The sequence below is a fragment of the Sapajus apella genome, unplaced genomic scaffold (genome assembly GCF_009761245.1).
Source record: "Sapajus apella isolate SASKATOON/1434 unplaced genomic scaffold, GSC_monkey_1.0 scaffold18, whole genome shotgun sequence".
Classification (NCBI taxonomy): Eukaryota; Metazoa; Chordata; class Mammalia; order Primates; family Cebidae; genus Sapajus; species Sapajus apella.
In genome coordinates, this window is record NW_022436958.1 from 29,738,250 (window position 1) to 29,763,334 (window position 25,085).

The window sequence follows — 25,085 nt, forward strand, 5'->3', positions numbered from 1 at the left end:
AAAGAAAAAAGAAATCCACATTCTAAATACTAAGTTTCTTATTTAAAGATTCATACACTGCAAGTTGTTATCATAAAAGTAATAATCAGTCAGAGCAGGGGTCCAAATCAGGAACCTGGCCACACAGCAAGAGGTGAGCTGCAGGCCAGTGAGCAAAGCTTCATCTGTATTTACAGCTACTCCCCATAGCTTGTATTACTGCCTGAGCTCTATCTCACATCAGATCAGGAGCAGCATTCGATTCTCATAGGAGCATGAACCCTATCATGAACTGCACATGTAAGGGATCTAGGTTGCATACTCCTTATGAGAATCTGATGCCTCTCACTGTCTCCCATCAACCCCAGATGGGACTATCTAGTTGTAGGAAAACAAGCTAAGGGCTCCCTCTAATTCTATATTATGGTGAGTGTATACTTATTTCATTACATATTACAATGTAATAATAATAACGTGCACAATAAATGGAATGCATTTGAATCACCCTGAAACCATCCCTCACCCCGTCTGTGAAAAGAAATTGTCTTCTAGGAAAATTGTTCCTGTGCCAAAAAGGCTGGGGACTGCTGAGTTAGAGTTTATCTTTTAAGTCAAAATTTTCAAATGATTGATTACAATTGTTGTAGGATTTTTCTCTAACATTTCTTTTGCTTTCAGCCTAATTTCATTCACTATTTTTAGGTGGCTGTTTTTCAAACAATTCAGTAAATAGACTCAAGTTTTCATGGTAGTGAAAAAAAATAAAAAATAAAAATTGCAAAAAGCAGAATATTTGTATAGTGTCTAATAAGATATATTTTAAACCGGAGGCCTATTTTTAGCAAAGTCTGAATTTATTTACACTCCAAAAGACCTGTTGATATTATGAAAATGTATTGTCATGTGAAATATAAAGAAGACAGGTTGAATGGTAATACCATATGAAAATAATACTATAATAAATGATCAGCATAATTTTATAAAATATTCAGAAAAGTCATAGATTTAACCCTTGAAATTTTGTTTCTTGCCAGTGAGATTATTAAGTTATTGAAGTTTTAACATATACCAGGCATTATATTAATAAACTTTATTTTTTGACCCATTTAATCCATGTAACAAACTTTTTGTTTGTTTTTTTGAGAAACAGTTTTATTCTGTTGTCCAGGCTGGAGTGCAGTGGCATGAACACATCTCACTGAAACCTCAGCCTCCTGGGCTCAAGTGATTCTCCCACGTCGCCTCCTGTGTAGCTGGAACCACAGGCAGGTACTACTACACGTGATGATATGGTTTGGCTCTGTGTTCTCACCCAAATCCATCTTGAATTGTAATCCCCACCTGTTGGGAGCGGGAGATCATTAGATCATGGGGGCAGTTTTCCCCATACTGTTCTCCTAACAGTGAGTGAGTTCTCAGGAGATCTATGGCTTTATAAGGGGCTCTTTCCCCTTCATCTCTTCTCTCTCCTGCTGCCATGTGAAGGTCTCTGCTCCCCTTTAGCCTTCTGCCATAATAGTAAGCATCCTGGGGTCTCCCCAGCCATGCAGAACTATGAGTCAATTAAATCCCCCTTTTTAAGTAAGTTACCCAGTCTTGGGCAGTTGTTTGTAGTAGTGTGAAAACAGACTAATATGCCTGGTGAAGTTGTTTTTATTTCCTGTAGAGATATGGTCTCCCTATGTTGCCAAGGCCAGTCTTGAACTCCTGGACTCAAGCAATCCTCACACCTTGGCCTTCCAAGTGCTGAGATTACAGGCATGAGCCACAGTGCCCAGCCAACAACTCTTAGCGGTAGGCAATTTTACTATAATTCCAGTTTTTTTTCAGGCTGAACAACTGGCCCAAGGCCACACAACTAATACACGGAAGAGCCAAGCTGACAACCTAGATAAGTTGTCTCCAAAGCCTGTTTGCTTAGGCACCATGCTGTACTATCTCCATAAAGAAGTGGTTCTTCTATGCCTCCTAAAGGAAACATATACATTTTGAAAACACTGGCTACCTACATTGTATTTATAAATTGAAAATAAAATTTGTTATATGTAGAACAAAATAAATATTAAACAAATAAATCTCTCGGTAATTCATTTATTTGCAAATAAACTTGTAAAGTTGAAATCAAACGTCAAAAAAGTTAAATTGCTTCGTAGTATAATGGATAGAGTATGGAAGCTTTTTCTGATCTACCAATTGCTACTGTATCTCTGGGCATGTCTCCTCATTTCTATGTATTTCAGTTTTCTCCTCTGTAAATAGGAAAGCTTGTACTAGATTATTTTTTATTCCTTTACATACACAAAGTTCAAAATCAGTTTCATTCTCCCACCTTCATTTTGGCTAAGTGTCACATTTACTGCCACCTGGTGTTCAAAATAAGTAGAATGTTTTATTATACGAAGTGATCTAAAAACCCTTTGTTAGTAATTTCTTTACAATCAAAGCAACAGGGAAGTCCTGTGTGTGTGTGTGTGTGTGTGTGTGTGTGTGTGTGTGTGTGTGTGTGTGTGTTTCTTGGTCTTGCTCTGTCACCCAGGCTGGAATGCAATGGCACAATCTTGGCTTACTGCAACCTCCATCTCCTGGGTTCAGACAATTCTTCCTCTTCAGCCTCCTGAGTATTTGGGATTACGGGCGTATGCCACCACACTGAGCTAATTTTCGTGTTTTTTGTAGGGACAGGGTTTCACCATGTTTCCCAGGCTGGTCTCAAACTCCTGACCTCAAGTGACCTGCCTGCCTTGGCCTCTCAAAGTGCTGGGATTACACTGTGCCTGACCCAAAAAGTACATTTTGCTGATGTGTAGACTTAAGATTTGTCTTTAGATAAGGTGAAGAAACCACTCCTGACTGCTTTATATATAAGAATAATTTGCAAGGAGGTTATTTCAGTTAGTAAACTCCACAGATCTGATTTAGGTTACCATTTTTTTCTTTTTGTTCCTGCTGAAACATATTTTCAACAATTTATAATTGTTTAATGAAACTTTTTTTGATTACTTGATTTTTCTCCACAAATCTTTATCTAGCTTTTGCAAAGGGCACACCTGATACAGAAAAGCATTTCTCTAATCATATAACCTTGTGTTGTATTCTCTTTTGATTTTAAACAAAAAGTAGCAAAGAATGAAAATATGGTATTTCAGAAATATATATGAATTTAAAGCAAGACGGGGAGAGGAACAGTAGAAATGGATGTAAATATTGAAATTTTTTAAAAAAGTCTTTGGAGGTATTTGTTATTAAATATAGCATCTCAAATAAACTTTGTTAAATTTATGAAAATATTTTTACTCCTTCCCTTACAACAAAATGGATTGGAGGAAATTCAAGATGGGACTGGTTAGAGGTGACAGATAGAAGCACTGGCTAGACGGTTACCCAATGAGTAGAATACAACAGGGTAGACGCACAAAGAGGAAAAGCACTGTTTGAGGAGAGCTGAGGGAAGGTAGGCGATCGCACCAGTGCTGAGTCACACTATTCAGAAGGGGTGTGCTCTGTTCAGATGCATGCCCTTGGTTGTCTTCTAAGGCCCGAAGCAGTGTTAAATGGAGATTATTCCTGAGTGTGGCAAGGCTTTGAATAGACACTCGTAGTCTTCTAAAGATATATAAAACTTGAATGATACCTTTAATATCCCCTCTCACTTTTTCCTACCTTCACTAGTTTATTCTCTTGAAAGAAAGGAGAAGAAGAAAAGCAGAGCCATATTAGGTAAAGGCAGATGCAGGGAGAGGTATCTGACAATGGTTTCTGCCTATTTTGATAAAACATAGACATTCATGATAAGAGTACTATGCCAGAACTTTTTATCTTTGCTTTTGGGTCAACTTTGTATTTCTTTTCTTCACAAAAAAAAATGTAATTAAAGGGATTCTAGCACCTGTTAACAAAAGCCAAAAGGTTGAGGGCAAGTGTTGGAGATTCAGTGGTCCCTTGGAAAGAAAGGGTGGTTTGTTTTATTTAAGCAAAGGAAGAAGAAACATAGAGAAAACTTAACTTTTATCAGATATTTCTTCTTTTTTTCTTGAATATTTTATGCTAAAGTCTCTCAAACTTGTTTATTTCTATTATTACTCCTGCTGTTTTAGCTTGAGTGCGATGATCTTTCTTCTAGACTATAGAAAGTCACCATCCTGCTCTGTCAACTGCCAGCCTTCCTATTTCTAATCAACTCTCTACATTCTCTTATTTAATGAGTGGTCCTCAGGATCAAGGTCAAATTCTTTAACATCCATTCTGATCTCTAGCATTAAGGCCTTTGTTTTGCTCTTTCCTTTGGTGGACCACTCTGCCCCAGCACTTATGCGCTAGCCACCTCTTTTGTCCTTCAGATCCTGGATATCTTATACTCTAAACCATGCTTGACCTGCCAAGTATGTGTGAGATTCTCGTCCTCCATGCTTCCATTATGCCCTGAACATCTCCTATCGAAGTATGTGTCACATTTTATTATAATTCTTTATTTGGGCTCCAATAAGGACTTCCCAGAACAAGTGATGCTTGAGCTGGCCTTGGAAGGTTGTTCAAGAATTAATCAGATGGATGAGGCTTGAGGGAGAATTGCAGGCAGAGGAAATATGGTATGCAAGAACAAGGCCCTTTGCAAATCTTCAGTTACTGTACCAATGAAGTGAGGGAGCACTGGGGAGAATGAGGGAAGGTAAGCCCAGAGAGGAGGAGGCATGGGTGACAAAGGTCTTGAACTTGCCCTGCTGAGTTGCCTGAACTTAATGAGGAAAGGAGACATTTTAAATGTTAATATATAAATTGTCATCATCATATTTTATTTTCAGAAGCCTTATTCCTATTTTGAAAGAAAAAAATGTATTACTCTGATAATGCTGGGAAGAAGGGTTTGAACAATAATACACAAGAGAAAAAATAAAGACCTAAAGAAACTAGAGAAGTGAAAATGGAACAGTATGGTCAGAGGTGGTAGGTGTTTTGGTTTGTTTTCTTAAAGTAGAATTGAGAGGAAGTAAGTACTTATTGAATTTGGGCAGGAGAGTAGATAGAGGTACATAAAATAGATAAGAAAGTTTTTGACATTAGTGATAATAGATGGCAATGATTATTTCATTAACACTCCCCCCTAACTTGCAAAAAAAGTATTACTGTAAGAGAAATAGATTTAATGGTGGAAGATGGTGAGTAAAGTTTTATACATACTGATTTTGAGATGCTGTGAGACAGCCAAATGGAAATATTTAGTTAGAAGTTGAATGTGTAGAGATTAACATAATATTGTCATTTAAGAAAACTGGCCAAATATATTATTTAATACCTATATTACATACTTTTAAAATGTAATTTTAACACCAAAGTAGTACATAACATAATCTCTGAATAAATAGTGTTTTTAACAGAAAAAAATTTATCAATCTATTTCTAAATGTGTAGAGAAATAATGTATATTTACAAAGTTTAGAAGTTACAATTTTATTTTACAATGTCATATTGTATGTAATTATTTTCTGGACTCACACTTGTCATATTAGGGATCCATATTTGATAGCAATACACAGAGAAGAGAACAAATATTGAGTATATCCCAGGATCCAGTGTATACCAGGTAATAAGATACAGAGAAAACTGTGGCGTTTTGCCCATCCCCCTTCAGGAACTATTAGCAACAACTGATTCATTTCTTCAGTTGGAAAGAGTACAGGATGCAGATAGCTCATAGCTGTGATTCTCTCTGAGAATTGTCTTTAACAAAAGGAAGCAGTGGCACTCAAAGATGTGACCCATTCTCAGAGGGAGTCCACAGCTGATGACTTAAGTGAGTATTAAGGTACTGTTCCTTTGCTTGGGTGCAGGTCAGAGCTTCCCATGAGTTCACTGAGGCCGCTTTTGCAGGTGCACTGCAGTTTAGCTGCTGCTTCTGCCCAATCTTGCTTCCTGCTTTCACTCAGCTACAATTACAGAGAGTACTTCCTAACGAACTTCCATACAAACCGTTCCCCAACTCTTCCGTATCAGAAATAAGTTTTTATTGCATAGTAATATTGAGGAAAAGGAAGTCAGTTGCTACATGTAATATCATTCTAGAAAAACTACAGGAGTTTTGAGGAAAATGGTCTCATCTTCTAGCATCTGGCACTATTTATGACTTTTTCTCATTCTATGAAAGAATGAGAATGAAAGGGTGAAAGGGTTGGAGGCCAGGGCATGAATTGGCTAATGGTTAGAACTGTAAGAGATGTGGGAAAGAATCTGGAAGCGCCCCCCTCTGCCCCACCCCACCCCATAACTATGGCTGTTTATAATTATGCTGTAGACTGAAGGTATTGCTCTCCAGCATGGAAAAGCCAGAAGTTGAGGAGAGGTAAAAATTCCTCATTGACTAGTATCAGTCATGGGCTAGTATTGAGAACCTCTTGTCTCGAGATCCTAGTATTCCTTATAGTACTCTTTACCGTAGACCTTGTAGTGTGGTTAAACCATGAAGTGTACCCCAACTTAAACAATGCACAAATAATCTGGACTTAAACACAGACAACTTGCGCTCCATGTTCTCCTCAGGGTATTCATCATCATATTCTGTATTAGTCAGTTTTCATGCTGCTGATAAAGACATACTTAAAACTGGGTAATTGATAAAAAGAGGTTTAATGGACTCACAGTTCCATGTGGCTGGGGAGGCCTCACAATCATGGTGGAAGGAGAAAGACACTTCTTACATGATGGCAACAAGAGAGAATTTGTGCAGGGAAACTCCCCCTTATAAAATCACTGTATCTCCTGAGACTTACTATAAGGAGAATAGCATGGAAAAGACCCACCCCCATGATTCAATTACCTCCCAGAGGTCCCTCCCATGACACGTGGGAATCGTAGGAGCTATAATTCAAGATGAGATTTGGCTGGGGACACAGCCAAACTGTATCAAATTCGATGATTCAATTAGGTTGTTGGAAGAAAAGGGATCTGTCTGAAGGTTCAGCCATCCATATATTCCTGTAACTTTTGGACACCCTCAAAAATATATATCTGAACCAGACCCCCAGAGATGTGCAAACTGAGACCCAATTGACACAATTACCTTTTCTGACCTTTTAGGCCATTGGCATTAAAAGATATCATCACAACCATCAGCCTCATGGGATCTGGAGAAGGAAGAGAAGGGTGATAGAAAGCTGAAATGATGGCCACTGGCTCATTACAGCTTTAAATGATCTACTCTACAGGTTTTTGGAAGTCATCTTTATCATGCATATTTGGAAAATGATCTGTATCATCAACTTGGGTTGGCAAGGACATTATAGTTCTCGGGAAAATGACTCCCTTTGACTAATTTATTTTCTTTAACATTATTCTCGTAATCAGTTGACTTCCTATCCTGTTTTTCAGTGATTTTACTTTGAAATATGACTGATAATGAGCTGCAAAATAATGAAATATCATATTGCCCTGTCCTACATTTAAGTTTAAAATTTCTATATTTGAACAAGTATGTTCAGAGTCAGTATTAAAGAACATCTATTTTTAGAAAGAAGGTGAAACAACGCTATGAAGGGATAAAGCATACTATAGTGTTTTAAAAGGCTAGGCTTCAGAGCAGGTGAAGCTTGTTAATTGTGTTATCATGAGTTATTTAAACACTCCGAGCCTTAGTTGTCTCATCATAGGAATAATAACACCTGCTTGTGTGAGTCTATGTGGATAAAATAAGACTGCATTTATATAAAAACCTTAACACTGAGTTTGGGACATAATCCTTACCTGCATGCTATACTGCCTTGATTATTGTAGCTGTTTAGTCGTTTCTCAAATCAGATAACAAAAGTCCTCCAACTTTGTTACTCTTTTACAAATTTATTTTGGTTATTCTATGATCTTTGCATTTCCATACAAGTTTTATAATTGGTTTGATGATATCTACCGTGATACTGATTGGGATCATGTTGAATCTGCAGATTAATTTGGAAAAAAACTTACATCTCAGCAATATTGGATTTTTCAATCTATGAGCTGTGTATTTATTTTTCCATTTATTTAGGTCTTCTCTAAGTCTTCTAAAAAATGTTTTATAGTCTTTAGAATACAGGTCTTACACAGTTTGTCAAATTTATCTCTAAGTATTTTATTTAAAAATATTCTTGTACATTGAATTTGACATTCTAATTAAATTAATTTTTCAGTAATTAAATTATAGGGAAACACTTTATGTTTATTGACCTTGTAGCTTGCTAAATTCTGTTAGGTGTATTAGTTTCTTCCTTCTAAAATATTAGTGAGATCTTAGGTGTAGGTAATGTTTTGTCTGCAAATAAAGACAGATTTACTACACCTCTTTTGATTTCTTCCTTGATCTATGCATTGTTTATATATAACTTTTCTCTTTTTTAAAAATAGGGGATTTTCCATATAGCTTTTATTAGTTGTTTTACAGTTTAATTTTGATGGAGTCAGATAACATATTTGGATATTTTCAATGCTTTCAAGTTTGCTCACACTTGTTTTATGTCCCAGCTTATTATGTCTCAGTTAATACTTTGCTTGTACTTGAAAGATATGTCTTCCATTGTTAGAAGAGTGTTGCAAATATCAATAAAGTTAAGTTGGTTGTTCACATCTACATTACTTCTAACTACCTGTGTACTTGTTCTACTAATTAGTAGAAGAGAAGTGTTGAAATCTCTGATTACATTTGGGAATTGTGTATTTTTCCTTTTATCTCCACCAGTTTTGCTTTATGTATTTTGAAGCTATGCTATTATATTCATACACACTTAGGATTGCTATTTATTCTTGTCAGTTTGCCTCCTTTATTACTATAAAATATACACATCTTTATCTCTGATAATATACTTTCTTATAAATCTACATATTTTCAATTTTAATACAGTCAATCCAAATTTCTTTGAATTAGTGTCCGCACAGTATATTTTATCCCAATTTTATACTCTTAATCTGTTTGTGTCTTCATATGCAAAGTGGGTTTTGTAATTTAAAATGTCTGTTTGACAACATTGTATTTTACGTCATGTTTCGAAGTATTTAAATGATGTAATTATTAACATTTTTATCAATACATAATGTCATTTAAGTCAATCATCTTGCTATTTGTTTTCTATTCTTCCAATGTGTTCCTTTTTGTTTTACAAATGTTTCTTTTTAAAAACAATTTGCTGTTTTTAGGATTTTAATATATTCCCTCTATTGGGTTATTAGCCTTTTTCTTTCTTTTATATTTTTAATTATTACTCTACAATTTTCAATGTATTATTTCAACTTATCACAGCCTAACTTTAAATAATATTATAGCACCTCATGTGTAGTTTACAAATCTTAATTCAGTATAAATCTATTTCATCAGTCTTGTCCTTTGTGCTATTGTTGTTAAATATTTTTCTTCTATACATGTAATATGATCAACAGACATTTTTATCTTTGCATTACACAATTTTTAAAAGATATTCAAAATGATAAAATGTTTTTTACATTAACCTGCATGTTTATCCTTCTAGTGCTCTTCATCTATTGTTTACATCCACATTTCAATCTGACATCATTTGCTTTCTGTCCGAAGAAATTCCTTTGGCCTTTACTGTAGTATAGCACGACTGATAGTAAATTCAATTATTTTGTATTTGTCTTTAAAAAATCTATTAATCTTAATTTTGGATATATTACCCATATATTAAATTGCTAGATATTGGCCCATAGGTCACAGAAGCACTTTGTGTTTTCCTCTCTTTGTTAAATGTAGACAGTTTTTATTCCTACAACTTCGAGTTCATTGATCTCTTCTGTAGTGTCTAATCTGCATTTAAATCCATTCTGTTTATTTTTTCATTTTTGATGATTTTTAAAAATCCCTAGGACTTCCATTTGAGTATTTAAAAAACATTTCTCTTCTTATATTTATGTGTTCCTTTATGTTTTTGTTAATAGTTACACTACATACTATGAAATTTAATATTCTAGTCTGCTGATTTCATGGTTTGTATTGTAACTGTTTTTGTTTCTTTTTCCTTCTGTTAAGAGTCATATTATCTGCTTCTTCTTTACCCTATTTTCATTGGATACTAGACATTGTGAATTTTATAATGGGCTATATTTTAGTATATTTCTAAAATATGCCAGGCACTTAAACTATGTTCACATTAGTTTAAGTTTTTGAGGCTTGAAGTGTATTTAAGTCAGGTCCATTGCAGCATTTCATACAGGACAGAAATCCTTAAATGTTTGTTGTCTCAGGATGCCTTCTGTCATGTTTCACAATCCTGTGTTACCTATTTTTTAATGTCTAAAGACATTTGTTTCATTCTTTTTTCTCGTTTTCTAGTTGTTTACAATGACACAGCAGTTCCCACAACAGTTAATCCATCCTAAATGGAAACAGAACATCCTAACTTTATTTTTAAATAACCTTAAATATATCAAAATTTAAAGGGCTAATATCCAGAACCTACAAGAACCAAAACAGATTTACAAGAAAAAAACCAACAAACCCAATCAAAAGTGGGCGAACGATATGAACGCACACTTTTCAAAAGAAGACATTTATGAGGACAACAAACATATTTTAAAAACGCTCATCATCACTGGTCTTTAGAGAAATGCAAATCAAAACCACATTGAGATACCATCTCACACCAGTTAGAATGGCGATCATTAAAAAATCTGGAGACAACAGATGCTGGAGAGGATGTGGAGAAATAGGAACATTTTTACACTGTTGGTGGGAGTGTAAACTAGTTCAACCATTGTGGAAGACAGTGTGGTGCTTCCTCAAGGACCTAGAAATAGAAATTCCCTTTGACCCAGCAATCCCATTTCTGGGTATACACCCAAAGGATTATAAATCATTCTATTATAAAGACACATGTACACATATGTTCACTGCGACACTGTTTACAATAGCAGAGACCTGGAACCAACCCAAATGCCCATCATGGTAGACTGGACAAGGAAAATGTGGCACATATACACCATGGAATACTATGCAGCCACAGAAGCGATGAGTTTGTGTCCTTTGTAGGGACATGGATGAATCTGGAAACCATCATTCTCAGCAAACTGACACAAGAACAGAAAATCAAACACCACATGTTCTCACTCATAGGTGGGTGTTGAACAATAGAACACATGGACAGCGAGGGGAGCATCACACACTGGGGTCTGTTGGTGGGGACTAGGGGAGGGACAGCGGGTGGTAGGGAGTTGGGGAGGGATAATATGGGGAGAAATGCCAGATATAGGTGACGGAGATGGAGGCAGCAAATCACATTGCCATGTATGTACCTATGCAACAATCCTGCATGTTCTTTGCATGTACCTCAGAACCTAAAGTACAATTAAAAAAAATATATATATATATATACAAATATATATATATCAAATTTTCTCAGTGATTGTGCCCCCACAATAATGACAGCCTGAAATTTCATTTTTTTCTCTTTAGCATTAGAATATTTCATTTTTATGCATTAAACCAATGAGGATAAGCAGAGATAACTAAGACATGGACATCATAACCATAACAGAGTAATGATTAAGTAAAACTTTTTATAATCAACAACATAGAATCCCCAGAGCACTGACATGAATGACTATCTGATAATCTCAGAAAGAAAAAAATCACATAAAATTAATATTATATAAGATGTATAATAACAATATTCACCAACGGAAAACAAACATACAGACAACATTATAATGTCTTAGACATGCCTATAAGTGTTTACTACATAATAATTCATGATATAGTTATGATAGTATACCACATTTCCATTTTCTTGTTGATTTGTGTAAAAAGTCAAGAGGCTTTTATCTGTAGTATATGATCAGACCATGGGGGTCTTCCACTCTCAATAGCAACAATTACACTTCACCAATTGTGTTAATAATTTTGACTAATTGAAGTAAATGCACAAAAGCTGTTATATTGTAGGTTTAATGTATAGCCTGTGATTAGGGGAAAGATGCCCTCTTTTTTTTCATCTAAAATAATAAAAAGGTAATGTGCTCATACTGAAGAATAATGATAGCTCTTCCAGGAAGGTGCCTGGCGCCTCTTAACACTTCCTGTCATCAGTGTTGAGAAAATAGACCAGAATGGATTCATATCCTGCAAGCGATTCCATCAGTGGCACAGCAGCACTGAATACTACATCACAAGCACTTGTCCAATTAAAAGATGGCTTAATGACAGCTGTTTTTGCTTCTTAAATACTCTATAGTGAAATAATTTCTCTGAGTTTTCAAACTTGAGGCCTTTAAATGTTTTGTATTTCTGTTTAGTGATAGAATTCTGGTTATTGCTCTAATTTATGTGAGCTTTCTGTAAAACTACTGCAGATTAGTGCAAGCTAATGCACATGCAATCAATGCCTTGAAAGGCTTTTCATCACACTTTCTTCCTGTAGAGATCAATGGCTAATAAAGGTATCCAATTACTTCCCTCAGAGTGTATTTGGGAATAGCATTAAGTGAAGGAAGCTTGATATGGTCACCTGTTTATAACTGTACGTAAATCACGAGACCTTTCCTGTTTGCATAATATACTGCAGCAGTAGAGATCCCCAGCAGACCTTGGCTGGTCGTGCTTGGGTTGCAGCACAGTGGAAACTTTGTGTACACTGGAAGGATTTAGTGTTGTTGTTATTGTGGTATTTCTGCAGAAAGCAATGTGAGGACACAGCAATATATTTAGTAATTTAAAGGTCAAGAGAAAAGCAGACATCTTAGAGATAAGATATCATCACTTTTCTAGTGTAAAAAAAAATAACTCATCTTCCTTGCTCAAACTGATGTTACTATCATGGAATCTTGTTTGTCCTAAACACGTCAGTGCTCCAACTTGATCTAAAGAAGGTTCAGTCAGTTGAGAAAACAAATCATTTTCTCAGCCAGAGCTATCAAGCATGATTGTTAGAACAATTAAAAAGAAATGTTTATTAAGCAAACCAAGGGGTCTCTTTCACATATGAAACAAGGTGAATCAGTGATCAAAAAGGCATTCCTGTTTTACATTGCACTGTTTCATGGTTTCACAATAATTTCCTTCCAGTTTGTTTTTGCTTAGGAATCTTGGAGAGATTTCTTTTCATTTTTTATTTATTTTTTGCGGGGGGACGGAGTTTCGCTCTTGTTGCCCAGGCTGGAGTGCAATGGCGCGATCTCGGCTCACCGCAACCTCCGCCTCCTGGGTTCAGGCAATTCTCCTGCCTCAGCCTCCTGAGTAGCTGGGATTACAGGCATGCGCCACCATGCCCAGCTGATTTTTTGTATTTTTAGTAGTAGAGACGGGGTTTCACTATGTTGACCAGGATGGTCTCGATCTCTTGACCTCGTGATCCACCCGCCTCGGCCTCCCAAAGTGCTGGGATTACAGGCGTGAGCCACCGCGCCCGGCCGAGAGATTTCTACTAAGCAAAAAAGTAAAAGTCAATGCAGGCTTAGCAACTACTGCTTATTATACCTATACAGTTAATAAAGAGTCAATCATAACAGGATATTATGGTAGACAGGTATGCTACCTGATAACACTGTAAAATGTATTCAGGTTTAGACTTCAGAGAATGTGATAATCTTAATGATGATATCTAGTTAGAAAATAAAGTTTTATTCCATCTAAATCTCTTATTTATTAAGAAAAAATATTGATGAGTTTTAATTGCTGTGTGTGTCCTAAATTGTTTGCAGTTTTGCTCCTCAGAGTGACACAGCATGGCACCCATTTTTATAAGAAACTCTACTGTGGTTCCAAGTTTGTGCAACATACTCAGCAAAATACAAGCATCATAGGATACACCCTGTGATAGATAGTTTCCTTCTTTCCCTTCCTTCCTTCCTTCTTTCCTTCCCTCCTCCCTTCCATATTTCCTTCATTTTTCTTTTTCTCTTGAGTTTAATGGAGAGAAATAAGATTTAAGTTTACTCTGGGGAACACTACTATAGATGAAATTTGAGTTCTTTCAGTTTCAGAAACTGCTAAAGGCCAAAAGTTCAGCTGACGCATGAATCAGAGATACATAATTATTGTAGAAAGAAGAAGTCACACTCCAAGGAGATCACCTAAAGAAAAGTAAGCAAAGGGGCCTGTAAATACTGTAGGCAAGGTTTAAGGAGAAACCAAGGGATTCTGCTCCTGAGACTGAAGGGACAAGAAGGGAATAGTTACCAAAATTTCCCAAGAGATTAGATGTAGATGTAAGAAACATTTATAAAAACTGTGACCATAGGTAAAGAATAGAAACTACACCCAGTGCCTGGGGAGGGAGCAAACACTTGGTCTCGTGCTTCCCATTGGTCAAAGCCAACCAGAAGCCAGGGGTCAGGAGAACCCATTGGAGCAGCTCTTGTGAGTGAGTATCTAATAGCTTAGGGCAAGGAGAAGAGTGATAAAGAGCAGTTCTGGCAGAGCGAAAGGAAGGTATCCAGTACAGCTGATAAACAGTTACAAATATACTACCCTGACAAATTTCATTTATTCTTCAATCAATGTTGCTTAGTAGTGCTTTCTAAGAAAATGAAAATGTAATAAATTTGTTCTGTCAAATATGGTAGACTCTAGATACAGGTTTTTATTGAATAATTGAAATGTGCCTAGTGGGAGTTAGAAACTAAAGTTTTAATTTTATTTGCTAATTAATTTAAATTTGAACAGCCACATGACTAGTAGCTACTGATACAGATCTAGGTAATTTTTTCTTCTTTGCTGTGCATTAGTATCAGCTGAAGGGCTTGCTAACAAAAGCCCCACTCCCATAATTTCTGATTTCATCTAGAGTAGGGCCACTGAATATGCATTTCTGAAAAATTTCCAGACACATCACATTAAAATGTTAAAAACTAAAGGCAGAAAAATCTGGAATGCAGCCAGAGAGAGATGACGGTGATAGATGTGGCTGATTCATATTTTCATTAAACCCCACATTGACTTCAAATGTACATAGAGTTGCAAATTGACACTGAAATTCAACCATAACACATAGGTAAATCTGAAAACACAATACATTGATGTCAAGGAAATGATTCTAAATCAGAAACACAGAAATATGAAATTGTAAAACAAGAATGAGAAGCATTAGCCCCCCAAAATCCTGTACACAACATAGATGTACATTTTAAGAAAAATCCTCCTAGGTAAGTACAATTTTCAACTGTGAATGTGAACCCATGGAGGATAGTTTTTTTTTTTTTTTCAAGATTCAAGATGTACATGTGCTTCTTTATTACATGGGTATTACATGATTAATGGTGAAGTGTATGCTTCTAGTGTACCTACCACTCAAATATTGAGCATTGTACCCAATAGGTAATTTGTCAATCCTCATCTCCCTTCCACCTTCCTTGCTTTAGAGTCCCTAGAATCTATTATCCCACTTTTAAGTGAGAACATAAGATATTTTACATTCTCTAGTAGACATAATTCTTAAAGATTGGCTGAATAGAATTCTTCTATAGGAAAGCTGAATAAAAGAAGAGGTCATGGAGCATCAGGAAGGAAGAAGTAATAATGCAAAAAGCAGAAATATAGGTACATACGATTAGCTTAGTAAGTGATGTTTGATGATTGGAACAAAATTGTAGCATCATCTGATTCTCATAATGATATTATAAAAATGGGGAAGAAAAGGGACTCAAATGGGAGTAATGTTTTCACACTTCACTCAAAAGGTTAAAATAGTGATATCAGTAGACTCATAAAGAGACAGATAGTGAGACAGATACAGTAATACTCAGAACAACCACTACCAAAAATATACAAAGAGATACACTCAAAATCACTATAATGAAACCAGATGAAATTTTAACATATGTTCCAGAAACATGTGGAAGGAAGTGAAAAGAGAAACAGAGATCTGAGTCCAGAGGAAACAAGCAGAAAACAAATAATAAATGGCAATCTTAAGTACTGGCATATCAATAATTGCCTTAAATGTAAGAGGTCTAAATACACCAACAAAAAATGGATAAAAAAATATACCTCAGCTAAAAGCTGCTTACAAGAAACTCCCTTCAAATTCAATGACATATATAGGTTGAAAGTAAAATAATGAAAAAAAAATGCCATGCAAACCTTAATAAAAAGAAAAACAAGAATGGGCTACATTGTTATCTGATAAAGCTGACCTCAGAGGAAATCAGGAAGAATACCAGTCCTATGTATATATATGCATCAAACGACAGAGTTTTGAAATACATGTAACAAAATCTTAGAGTGCTGAAAGGAGAAACAACCCAGAAAACTTCATAATTGTTGCTGGGAATTTCAATAGCTCCTTCTCAGAAGGTGATAAAACACTGAACAGAAAATCCGCAAAGATTCTATATTTTGATTATCTGAACAACATAATCAGTGAACAGAATCTAATAAACTTCTTGCAATACTTCATCCAACAATTGCAGAATACACATTTTCTCCAAGTGTCCATGAAGCAGTTACCAAGATAGTGTATTCTCTGACCATAATGGGTTAAAATTATAAATTAACAACAAAAAACAAAAGAAATATCTTCAAATGTGTAGAAATTAAACAGCACACTTCTAAATAAGATGAAGCTTTAAAGGAAATTAAAAAATACATAGAAGTGAATGAAAAAATATTATATCAAAATATGTAGAATGCAACTAAAATAGTGTCAAAAAGAAAATTTTTAATCTTAAAGGATATATTGGCTATGAAGAAATGTCTCAAAAAACCCCTAATTCCCTAACTCAAGAAATTATAAAGAGAAAAATAAATATAAAGCCAGCAGAAAGAATGAAATAATAAAGATAATAGCAGAAGCCAATAAAATAGAAAAATGGGAAACAACAAGAAAAATCAATAAAACAAAAGGCTATTTTTAAAAAGTCAATAAAATGGATAAACTTCTTAATAAAAGTAAAATACATCCCATATTAATGAATAAGAAAAATAAGGCAAAAATGCCCAAATGATTCCCTTTGATAGGGTTTTGATGTTTGCCCCATCAAAATCCCAGCTTGCATTTTTTGTAGAAGTTAACAAGCTTATCATAAAATGTATGTAGAAACAGGACAGGCCCTAGAATAACCTAACTATCTTGAAAAAAAGTAGAACAAAGTTGATGGAGTCGTATCTTCTTATTTCCAAGCTTACTACACAACTACTGCAATCAAAACAGTTTGGTAATGGAATAAGAATGGATATATAGGTCAAAGGAATAGAGAATCCAGAAATAAACCATTACATTTACGGTCAATTGATTTCAGCAAGACTTTCAAGACAACTGAATGGGGAAAGAACAATATTAAACAAATGGTGCTGGGGCAACTGGAGAACAAGATGCAAAAGCATGATCTTAGGCCCCTTCTTAAACCATACACACAAAAAATTAACTCAGAAGCATAAACTTAAATATAAGAGCTAAAAGCACAAAACTCTTGGAAGAAAACACAAGAATAAATTATTATAAACTTGGATTAGACAATAGTTTCTCAAATATCCAAAAAGTACAAGTGAAAGCTTGATAAATTTGATATACAAAATTAAAACTTTTGTATATCAAAAGACACAATCAAGAAAGTGAAAAGACAACCCACATAACGTGAGAAAAATATCTGCAAATCATGTGTCTAATAAAAAACTGCTATCCCAAATGTAGGAAGAACAGCAATAAACATAAATAACCCAATTAAAAGTAGGCAATGGATTTGAATAGGCATCCCTCCAAGGAAGATATACAGATATCCAGTAAACTCATGGAAATCTTCCCAATATAATTTGCCATTAGAATAGTGCAAATCAGGACTACAATGAGAAACTACTTCAGTCTCAGGATTGTTATAAACAAAAATACAGACAACAAATATTCACAAGGATGTGAAAAAATTGGCACCTACAAGTGTTGCCAGTGGGAACATAAAATGGTGCAACAGTTCTGAAAAACAGTAGAGCAGTTTGTCAATAAATTAAACGTAGTGGTACCAATTTCACCTCTAAGTATATAGTGAAGAGAATTGAAATAATATGTCTACCCAAAAACTTGTAGAGTAATGTTCATAGAAGCATTATTCATAATGCCCAAAATGTGGAAACAACCCAAATGACAAATGGATAAATAAATTATAATATACCTACATACTTAAATATTATTCAGCAATAAAGAGGAATGAAGTATTGATATCTGCTACAACTTTTGAAATATTGTGCTAAATAAAGGAAGCCAGTCACAAAACAAATCACATATTTACACTCCCACCAATACTGTATATGACAAAAATGTGGTTTATTATAGATCATGTAATACTATGCAGCCATAAAAAAGAATAAGTTAATGTCCTTTGCTGCGACATGGATGGAGTTGGAGGCTATTATCCTTAGAAAAGTAACACAGAAATAGAAAACCAAATACTGTATGTCCTCATTTATAAGTAGGAGCTAAATGATGAGAACACATGGACACATAGAGGGAAACACACCCTGGGGTTCTATTGTGGGATAGAAGGTCGGAGAAGGGAGAGTATCAGGAAAAAATAACTAATGGGTACTAGACTTACTACCGGGGTGATGAACAAATATGTACAGCAAACCCCCATGACACAAGTTTACCTATGTAACAAACCTGCACTTGTACCCCTGAACTTAGAATAAAAGTTAAACAAAAAGAAAAAAGATCACATACTGTATATTCCATTAATATGAATGGTCTAGAACAGACAAATCTATAGAGACAGAAAGTAAATTAGTGGTTTTCTAGGGTTAGGTGGTGGTAGAATATGGAGTGACTCTCAACAGAGATAAAAATATTATAAACTTAGATTGCAGTGATGCTTGTACAGCTCTTTTAATATACTAAACCATTTAATCATACACTTTACAAGGAGGATTTCATTGTATGTTGTGTCTCAATAAATATATTTTTAAAAGAATGATAGACAATACAAGCAATTTAATGTATAAGATACGTTTTTCTCAGTAATCAAGAAAGCCCTCTTTAAGTTGTCTTCTTTTGTCAAATATACAAACAGTTTTTTTTTTTTTTTAATTTTAGAGACAGGATCTCACTATGTTGCTCAGGCTGGTTTTGAACTACTGGACTCAAGCAATCTTTCCACCCAGGCCACCTAAAGTGCTGAGATTCCAGAAATGAGCCACTGCACCCAGTCTAAGTGTTCCTTTGAGGTCATCTCAACCTTAACACTCTTGTGTTGTCATTTTTCTTTCCCTCATATACACATCCTAGAATTCAAATCTACCATCTCATGCCATTTTCTGAATGCTTTCTGCACAAACATACAAGTAGAGAGACTTGGGGTTTATGGACTTTATTTTTCATACTTCTATATTAGCTGTTACTTCAGCTTAGGATGTCATTCCTCATTTTCATCATGACCCCCAACAAAATACCATTTACTTGAACACTTAGCTCAAGATTCAGCTATTCTGCTAAGTTCAGTAAGACTTTCCACTAGCCATTGATGAGGATTTCCAATATTGGAAGGAAATTAACAAATAGTCCCAACATGATGTTTTACTTGTCACATTAAGAAAGGACTTTTTAAGGATAAGAGCAATCTTACTTATCTCTAAATTTTTGTGACTAATACCTAGGAGGTGTTCAACAGATTTTTATAAAAGGAAAAAACAGAGGGAGAAAATAAGGAAAGATGATAAAATTGTATATAAATGTGGACTGAATACTTATGGATCCTTTGAAGGTGTAGACTTTCAAATAGCCTAGACTAGAATCCAGGAGTATAGGTTATGCCACCTGGATAGTGAGTAGAACCCAAGGCTAGAGCTGAGATTGAATTCTTTGAGCCAGCGTGTGATTATAAGTAATTGAACATAGAGTTTTCCATAAAGATGAGATTATTAAGTATCTAAGCCTGAAAGTTTTAGTTTACCTAACATAAAGATGAAAATTCCCATCTGTGGAGTGAAGACTCAGTCATTCACTGTAGTTCTTTATTGACCATTATAGCTAAGAATGCAGACCCAGAATTTATGGAAAGAAACTGCTAAGAGAAGAGAAATTTCACACTTTGGGAGGCCGAGGCGGGCGGATCACAAGGTCAAGAGATTGAGACCATTCTGGCCAACATGGTGAAACTCCGTCTCTACTAAAAATACAAAAAAACGCCGGGCGCGGTGGTTCACGCCTGTAATCTCAGCACTTTGGGAGGCCGAGGCAGGTGGATCACGAGGTCAAAAGATCGAGACCATCCCGGTCAACATGGTGAGACCCCGTCCCCGTCTGTACTAAAAAATACAAAAAATTAGCTGGGCATGGTGGCACATGCCTGTAGTCTCAGGTACTCAGGAGGCTGAGGCAGGAGAATTGCCTGAACCCAGGAGGCAGAGGTTGGGGTGAGCCGAGATCGTGCCATTGCACTCCAGCCTGGGTAACAGGAGCGAAACTCTGTCTAAAAAAGAAAAAGAAAAAAAAAATTCAAAAAAATTAGCTGGGTGTGCTAGTGCACGCCTGTAGTCTCAGCTACTCAGGGGGCTGAGGCAGGAGAATTGCTTGAACCTGGGAAGTGGAGGTTGCAGTGAACCGAGGTCATGCCACTGCACTCCAGCCTGGTGTCTGGTGACGAAGTGAGACTGTGTCTCAAAAAAAAAAAGAAAAGAAAGAAGAGAAATTTCAAAAACCAAAGGGAAAAATAAAGCATGTCTGAAAAGGGACTCAAGATGTCCGGAGTAATTCTGCTCAGATTTTCTAGCTAATCTCTGCAATAGGAGTTTCCTCACCTTCTTGGTTCGTATCTCTTTATCTTCCAGGCTGAAGAACCATTAGGTGGATTTCTAGGTCTCATCTCTGTGGTGGAATTCACTTACAGGTGCCTCTGTGTTGAATGAAATTGCCTTCTTTAATTGATAAAGTCCTCCTTTTTCTGCAGGGACCCATGTTACTCACTTCACCTCTGATATCCAACATAGAATCCATTATTCCTGCCTATATGTGTATTACAATATATGGCCGTAGTATAAAAATTATCACATATTATAACCAGCTGCATAGTTATGTTTCCCCCCAGCAGTCAGTATGCTCTTCAATCTCAGATATATCTTCATCTGAATAGGTTCTGAGTTTGCCTGTAGTATTCAGCATTCACAAAATGTTGTATTTTTCAATTTCTATAATTTTATCCCATGTGCCTTCCCTTTTTCCAGGGAATGTCTCTACTTTTAAAATTTCCTCCACCAAGTGGGGGAAAATGAGACAGATGGAGAGAGGGAGAGAGGGAGAGAGAGAGAGAGAGAGAGAGAGAGCAAGCACATTAAGGCTCTGGAACTGGACCTGGTTTAGAGTCCTCGCTTTTTTACTTACAAGGTCTTTGTCATATAAAAGCTTCGTAACCTTTCTAAACCTAATTTTCTTCATCTATAAACTGAGTGTGATCACTTCATGCACTTTTCTTTCCCTCATATGAACACATCCTAGAATCCAACTAATGTGCATGAAGAGTGATCACTTCTTCATGCATGATCAATACGTAGGATAAGGTTGGGCATAACAGTATGCTCAGTAAGTGGTAGCTGTTACCATTATCTTTAAAACAATTTCAAGTGTATTAAATTTGTTAATGAAGCACAATGGAATTTTTGAAAGATGCTAGTGTGCCAAGAAGATTTTTGGTACACTACTATTTATCAACTCAAAATTGATAAATATTTATCAAAATTTATCAGTTTTTGAATTGATAAATAGTAATGTACCAAAAAATTTAATTTCAGTATTATCTTCCTGAAAGTAAATTCTAATAATACAAAAATATATCTAGTAAAATTATCATTATAATTTTGATAAGAGGAGTGCTCTTTTTACATCTTGTTAATGTATAGGAGCCTCTGGTAAGAATGCCAAAATTTATTTGACAAAATTACATGATCTAAAGAAAGTACAACTGTTTCTATTTTTAAGTCTGAATAAACGAACTTTAATGCAAACCTTATTTTTAAAAAATATGCTACATAAAATTGCCAAACTGACTCATAAAATTAAAAACAAACATAGCTTAATGTGGTTAACAAGTTATATTTATTATTTTCTATAGTATGTAAAAAGTAAGATATGTTGTTAAGACTTTGTTAAAAATAATTATTTACACAGCTTTTGGAAGGTAACTGGCAAACACAGTTTACAAGAAAAAGATTGCTTTTCAAACTAAAATCATTGTGTTGCCTTTATGCAATTAACAGAAGCAAGTTATGATTCAGTTTAAATATCTGAAGCAGTTTCCATAGTAGAGCATTCCTAAGAAATAGAAAACTGAGAAGCTTAGATGAAGCACCAGCTATCATATTGTCACCAATTTAACACTGGTTTCTCACTGGTCCCCATAACATGACAGAGAGCAGGAGGAGAAAGGGAAGGAACACTTATAGGAAAAAAAAAAAAAACCCTGAAATTACATTTGCTTAGGGCATTCCCCAAAGGCATCTTGGTTAGGTTATTTAATTTCTGAGGGGCAGAAAAAGATGATAATAGTTAAGGCTTGAGATCATGCATTCAGAATAAAATACAATTACTGATACATAAAATATATTGAATGTTATATAATATGTTAAAGGACAACATTTAAGTCAATAATACACAGGTTTTCTTTCTGAATCTTTTAGGGCCTACTAGGCACGTTGAAATCAATCTTCATACAGTTGAAATAACTCTTAAAATCTCAAACTACATGGAAGTAAATGACTGTATTTGTATCAATAAGTCAAAGGATAACTTTATGCCTATCCAATAATTCCAATAGTGAAAACTAATGTTTAGGATTTTAAAGTTCTTTGAATATAAAACATTTTATAGAGTATTGATGCATGTGATGAGATTAGAAAGCTTGAAAATATAAATATATAAGGGAAAACTCACCTGTACAAACTAATGTTATAAAACAGCAATCAATTTAAGCTTTTGTCTCCTAATTCATAGTTCTCATAGTTTGAGTGAACATCGTCTTTCTCTAAGTTATAAAGAATTATAAAGTACAGTGAAAAGTGCTTTAATTAAGGGTCGAGACACTATGGAAATCCCTGTACATAATGATAATAGCGCTCAACTTTTCTAATTCATATTTCAACATACATGTGTCAGATCTTATATATTCAATTTTACATTAGAAATAACTGGTAAAAATACATCAATTTCATAATAAGGTAAAGTTTGAGTCTATTAATCTATTACCTATTAGGTCATTTTTAGTAAATGTATATTTTCTAAAAAAAATAGATGTAAATGAGAAGAAAATGCAAAAAAAATTTAGGTCATAACTCTCCTTTATGCTTCTTGTTTTACGAATCTGTCCTGTTCAAGAGTCAGAGCTTAGGTGGAACTAGCCAAAGAGAATGAGAAACCAGGAGCCAGAGAACAGTGAAATCCTTTTCATTGCCAGTTCCAAAATAAAAAGAAAACAAGAACACACAAAAATGAACATAGAGCTTCAACCAATCTTTTTCAAAGCAATGTTAATCACCCCAGGAATCTCTGTGATTGATCTCAAAGACACTTTCTAAGTAACTGCCCTCTCTTTCTTCCAACTGGCATTTGTCTAGGCAAGTTTATGATTTAATGGCCAGTAGCATTTCACCATCACATATCAGGAAAGTATTTGCTTATTTGTAAGTAAGTCTTAATAGTGGCAACTTGAAACCCACTAAATTAGACGTAAAACAGAAAAGAAAGCCCCTGCTGCTGAGTATCTATATCACCATTTCCCTTCACCCCCTAGAAGGTACGAATAATATAAGCCACCTAAAGAAAACAATCATGAGATTGTCAAATGGCCACTTTAACCTGCTTTAAACTCACTGCAGCAATAGTAAGGGTTGTCTTGATTGGTTAGATATAGTGCCAAAAAGTCAATTTGGCATGAAGTCTTGTGAATACAAGCTTAATTACCATGGGTTGTAAAGAATTGATCTTTACTTTTTTCTGATTTTTTATTTCTGGTTTAAGCTTTCAATATTTTTCAGATATGTGAAGAAAATTGCAAAGAGGTGGTAAGTGGGATTAGATCTGGCTTTGAATAGGTGATTTTTCCTTAGCTTTGTCAAAATAGGCACCTTCTTTCGTAGCAGGAACATCTCTATCACCATCTATCTTATGAATATCTGATGTATGCTTGTCATTTTGCCTCAAGCGGTAATTTTTGTAAGCACGTTGAATGATGGTTGCTGAAACTGCCTCTTGTTTTCGTTTCAAAGTAGTTGTAATTGGCTCACATGTGATCTTAAAAGGGTTAGCTAACAAAAACCCTGATTCGATCTCTGAAAGAACTTTCTCCATCCTCACATCTTGACCCATAACTCTCTTTGTAAAAGCAAGTAAGATATCGAGGCAATGAATTCTGTCCCCAACAGCCATGGGGAGGTCCAAAGCAATAAGCTGGCCCTTGTTTGGTTTTGCCATGAAAAGAGGAGGATCAAGAGCAGCTGCAAAATCCGAAAGTTTACTAGAGTCTATGTACTGGGTCTTATCAGGATCAAACCTTTTCCATACCTGAAAAAATTTCCTAAAATCATATTCACTCAAAGTCCTGTTTTTCTTCTTAGAAGCAATATTTAAAAACTCCATGACAACAACAATATACATATTTACAATGATCACCCATGATATGAGGATATAACTGACAAAATACAAAATCCCAACAGAAGGGTTCCCACAATCTCCTTTAACTTGAGTCCCAGGGTTAATTTTATCAGGATCACAGTCAGACCATTTGCTGTTGAAAATTGCAACAAGCATCCCATCCCAACCAGCAAATATTGCAACTTGAAAAAGACAGAGCATACTGCTGCCAAAGGTTTCAAAGTTAGACACATCATTAATTCCAGCTTCTTTTTTAACATAGGCAAAATTGTACATTCCGAATATGGCATAGATGAACATGACCAGGAAGATGAGAAAAATGAGGTTCAATAATGCCGGGAGGGAGAGCATCAAAGGAAGCATAAGATTATGAAACACCTTTGGTCCTTTTCCAAGACGCAGGATGTGAATGATCCGTGAGAGAAGTATCAGTTTTACAAGTGAAGGAGGCACAAGATAGTAGCCTACTGTCATAGGCAGACATAGTCCTGGGTGTGGGAAAAGATAAGGTAGGCTATAAAATTATTCAGATACAATTATGTTTTAAAGACTATAAATTATGTTACACTTAATTGTTTTTCC

At 35.2% G+C, this 25,085-nt stretch overlaps 1 protein-coding gene across 2 annotated transcripts in view; it reads right to left on the bottom strand.

Moving 5' to 3' along the window:
- Positions 1–21,934: 21,934 nt before the first annotated feature.
- SCN7A (sodium voltage-gated channel alpha subunit 7) overlaps positions 21,935–25,085 on the bottom strand; it is a 90,019-nt gene continuing 86,868 nt past the window's right edge. For both annotated transcript variants that reach the window (XM_032286615.1, XM_032286614.1), the window contains one exon: positions 21,935–24,991. In XM_032286615.1, the coding sequence (XP_032142506.1) occupies positions 23,925–24,991 (1,067 nt within the window). In that variant the 3' untranslated portion in view covers positions 21,935–23,924. The remainder of the gene's footprint in view (positions 24,992–25,085) is intronic.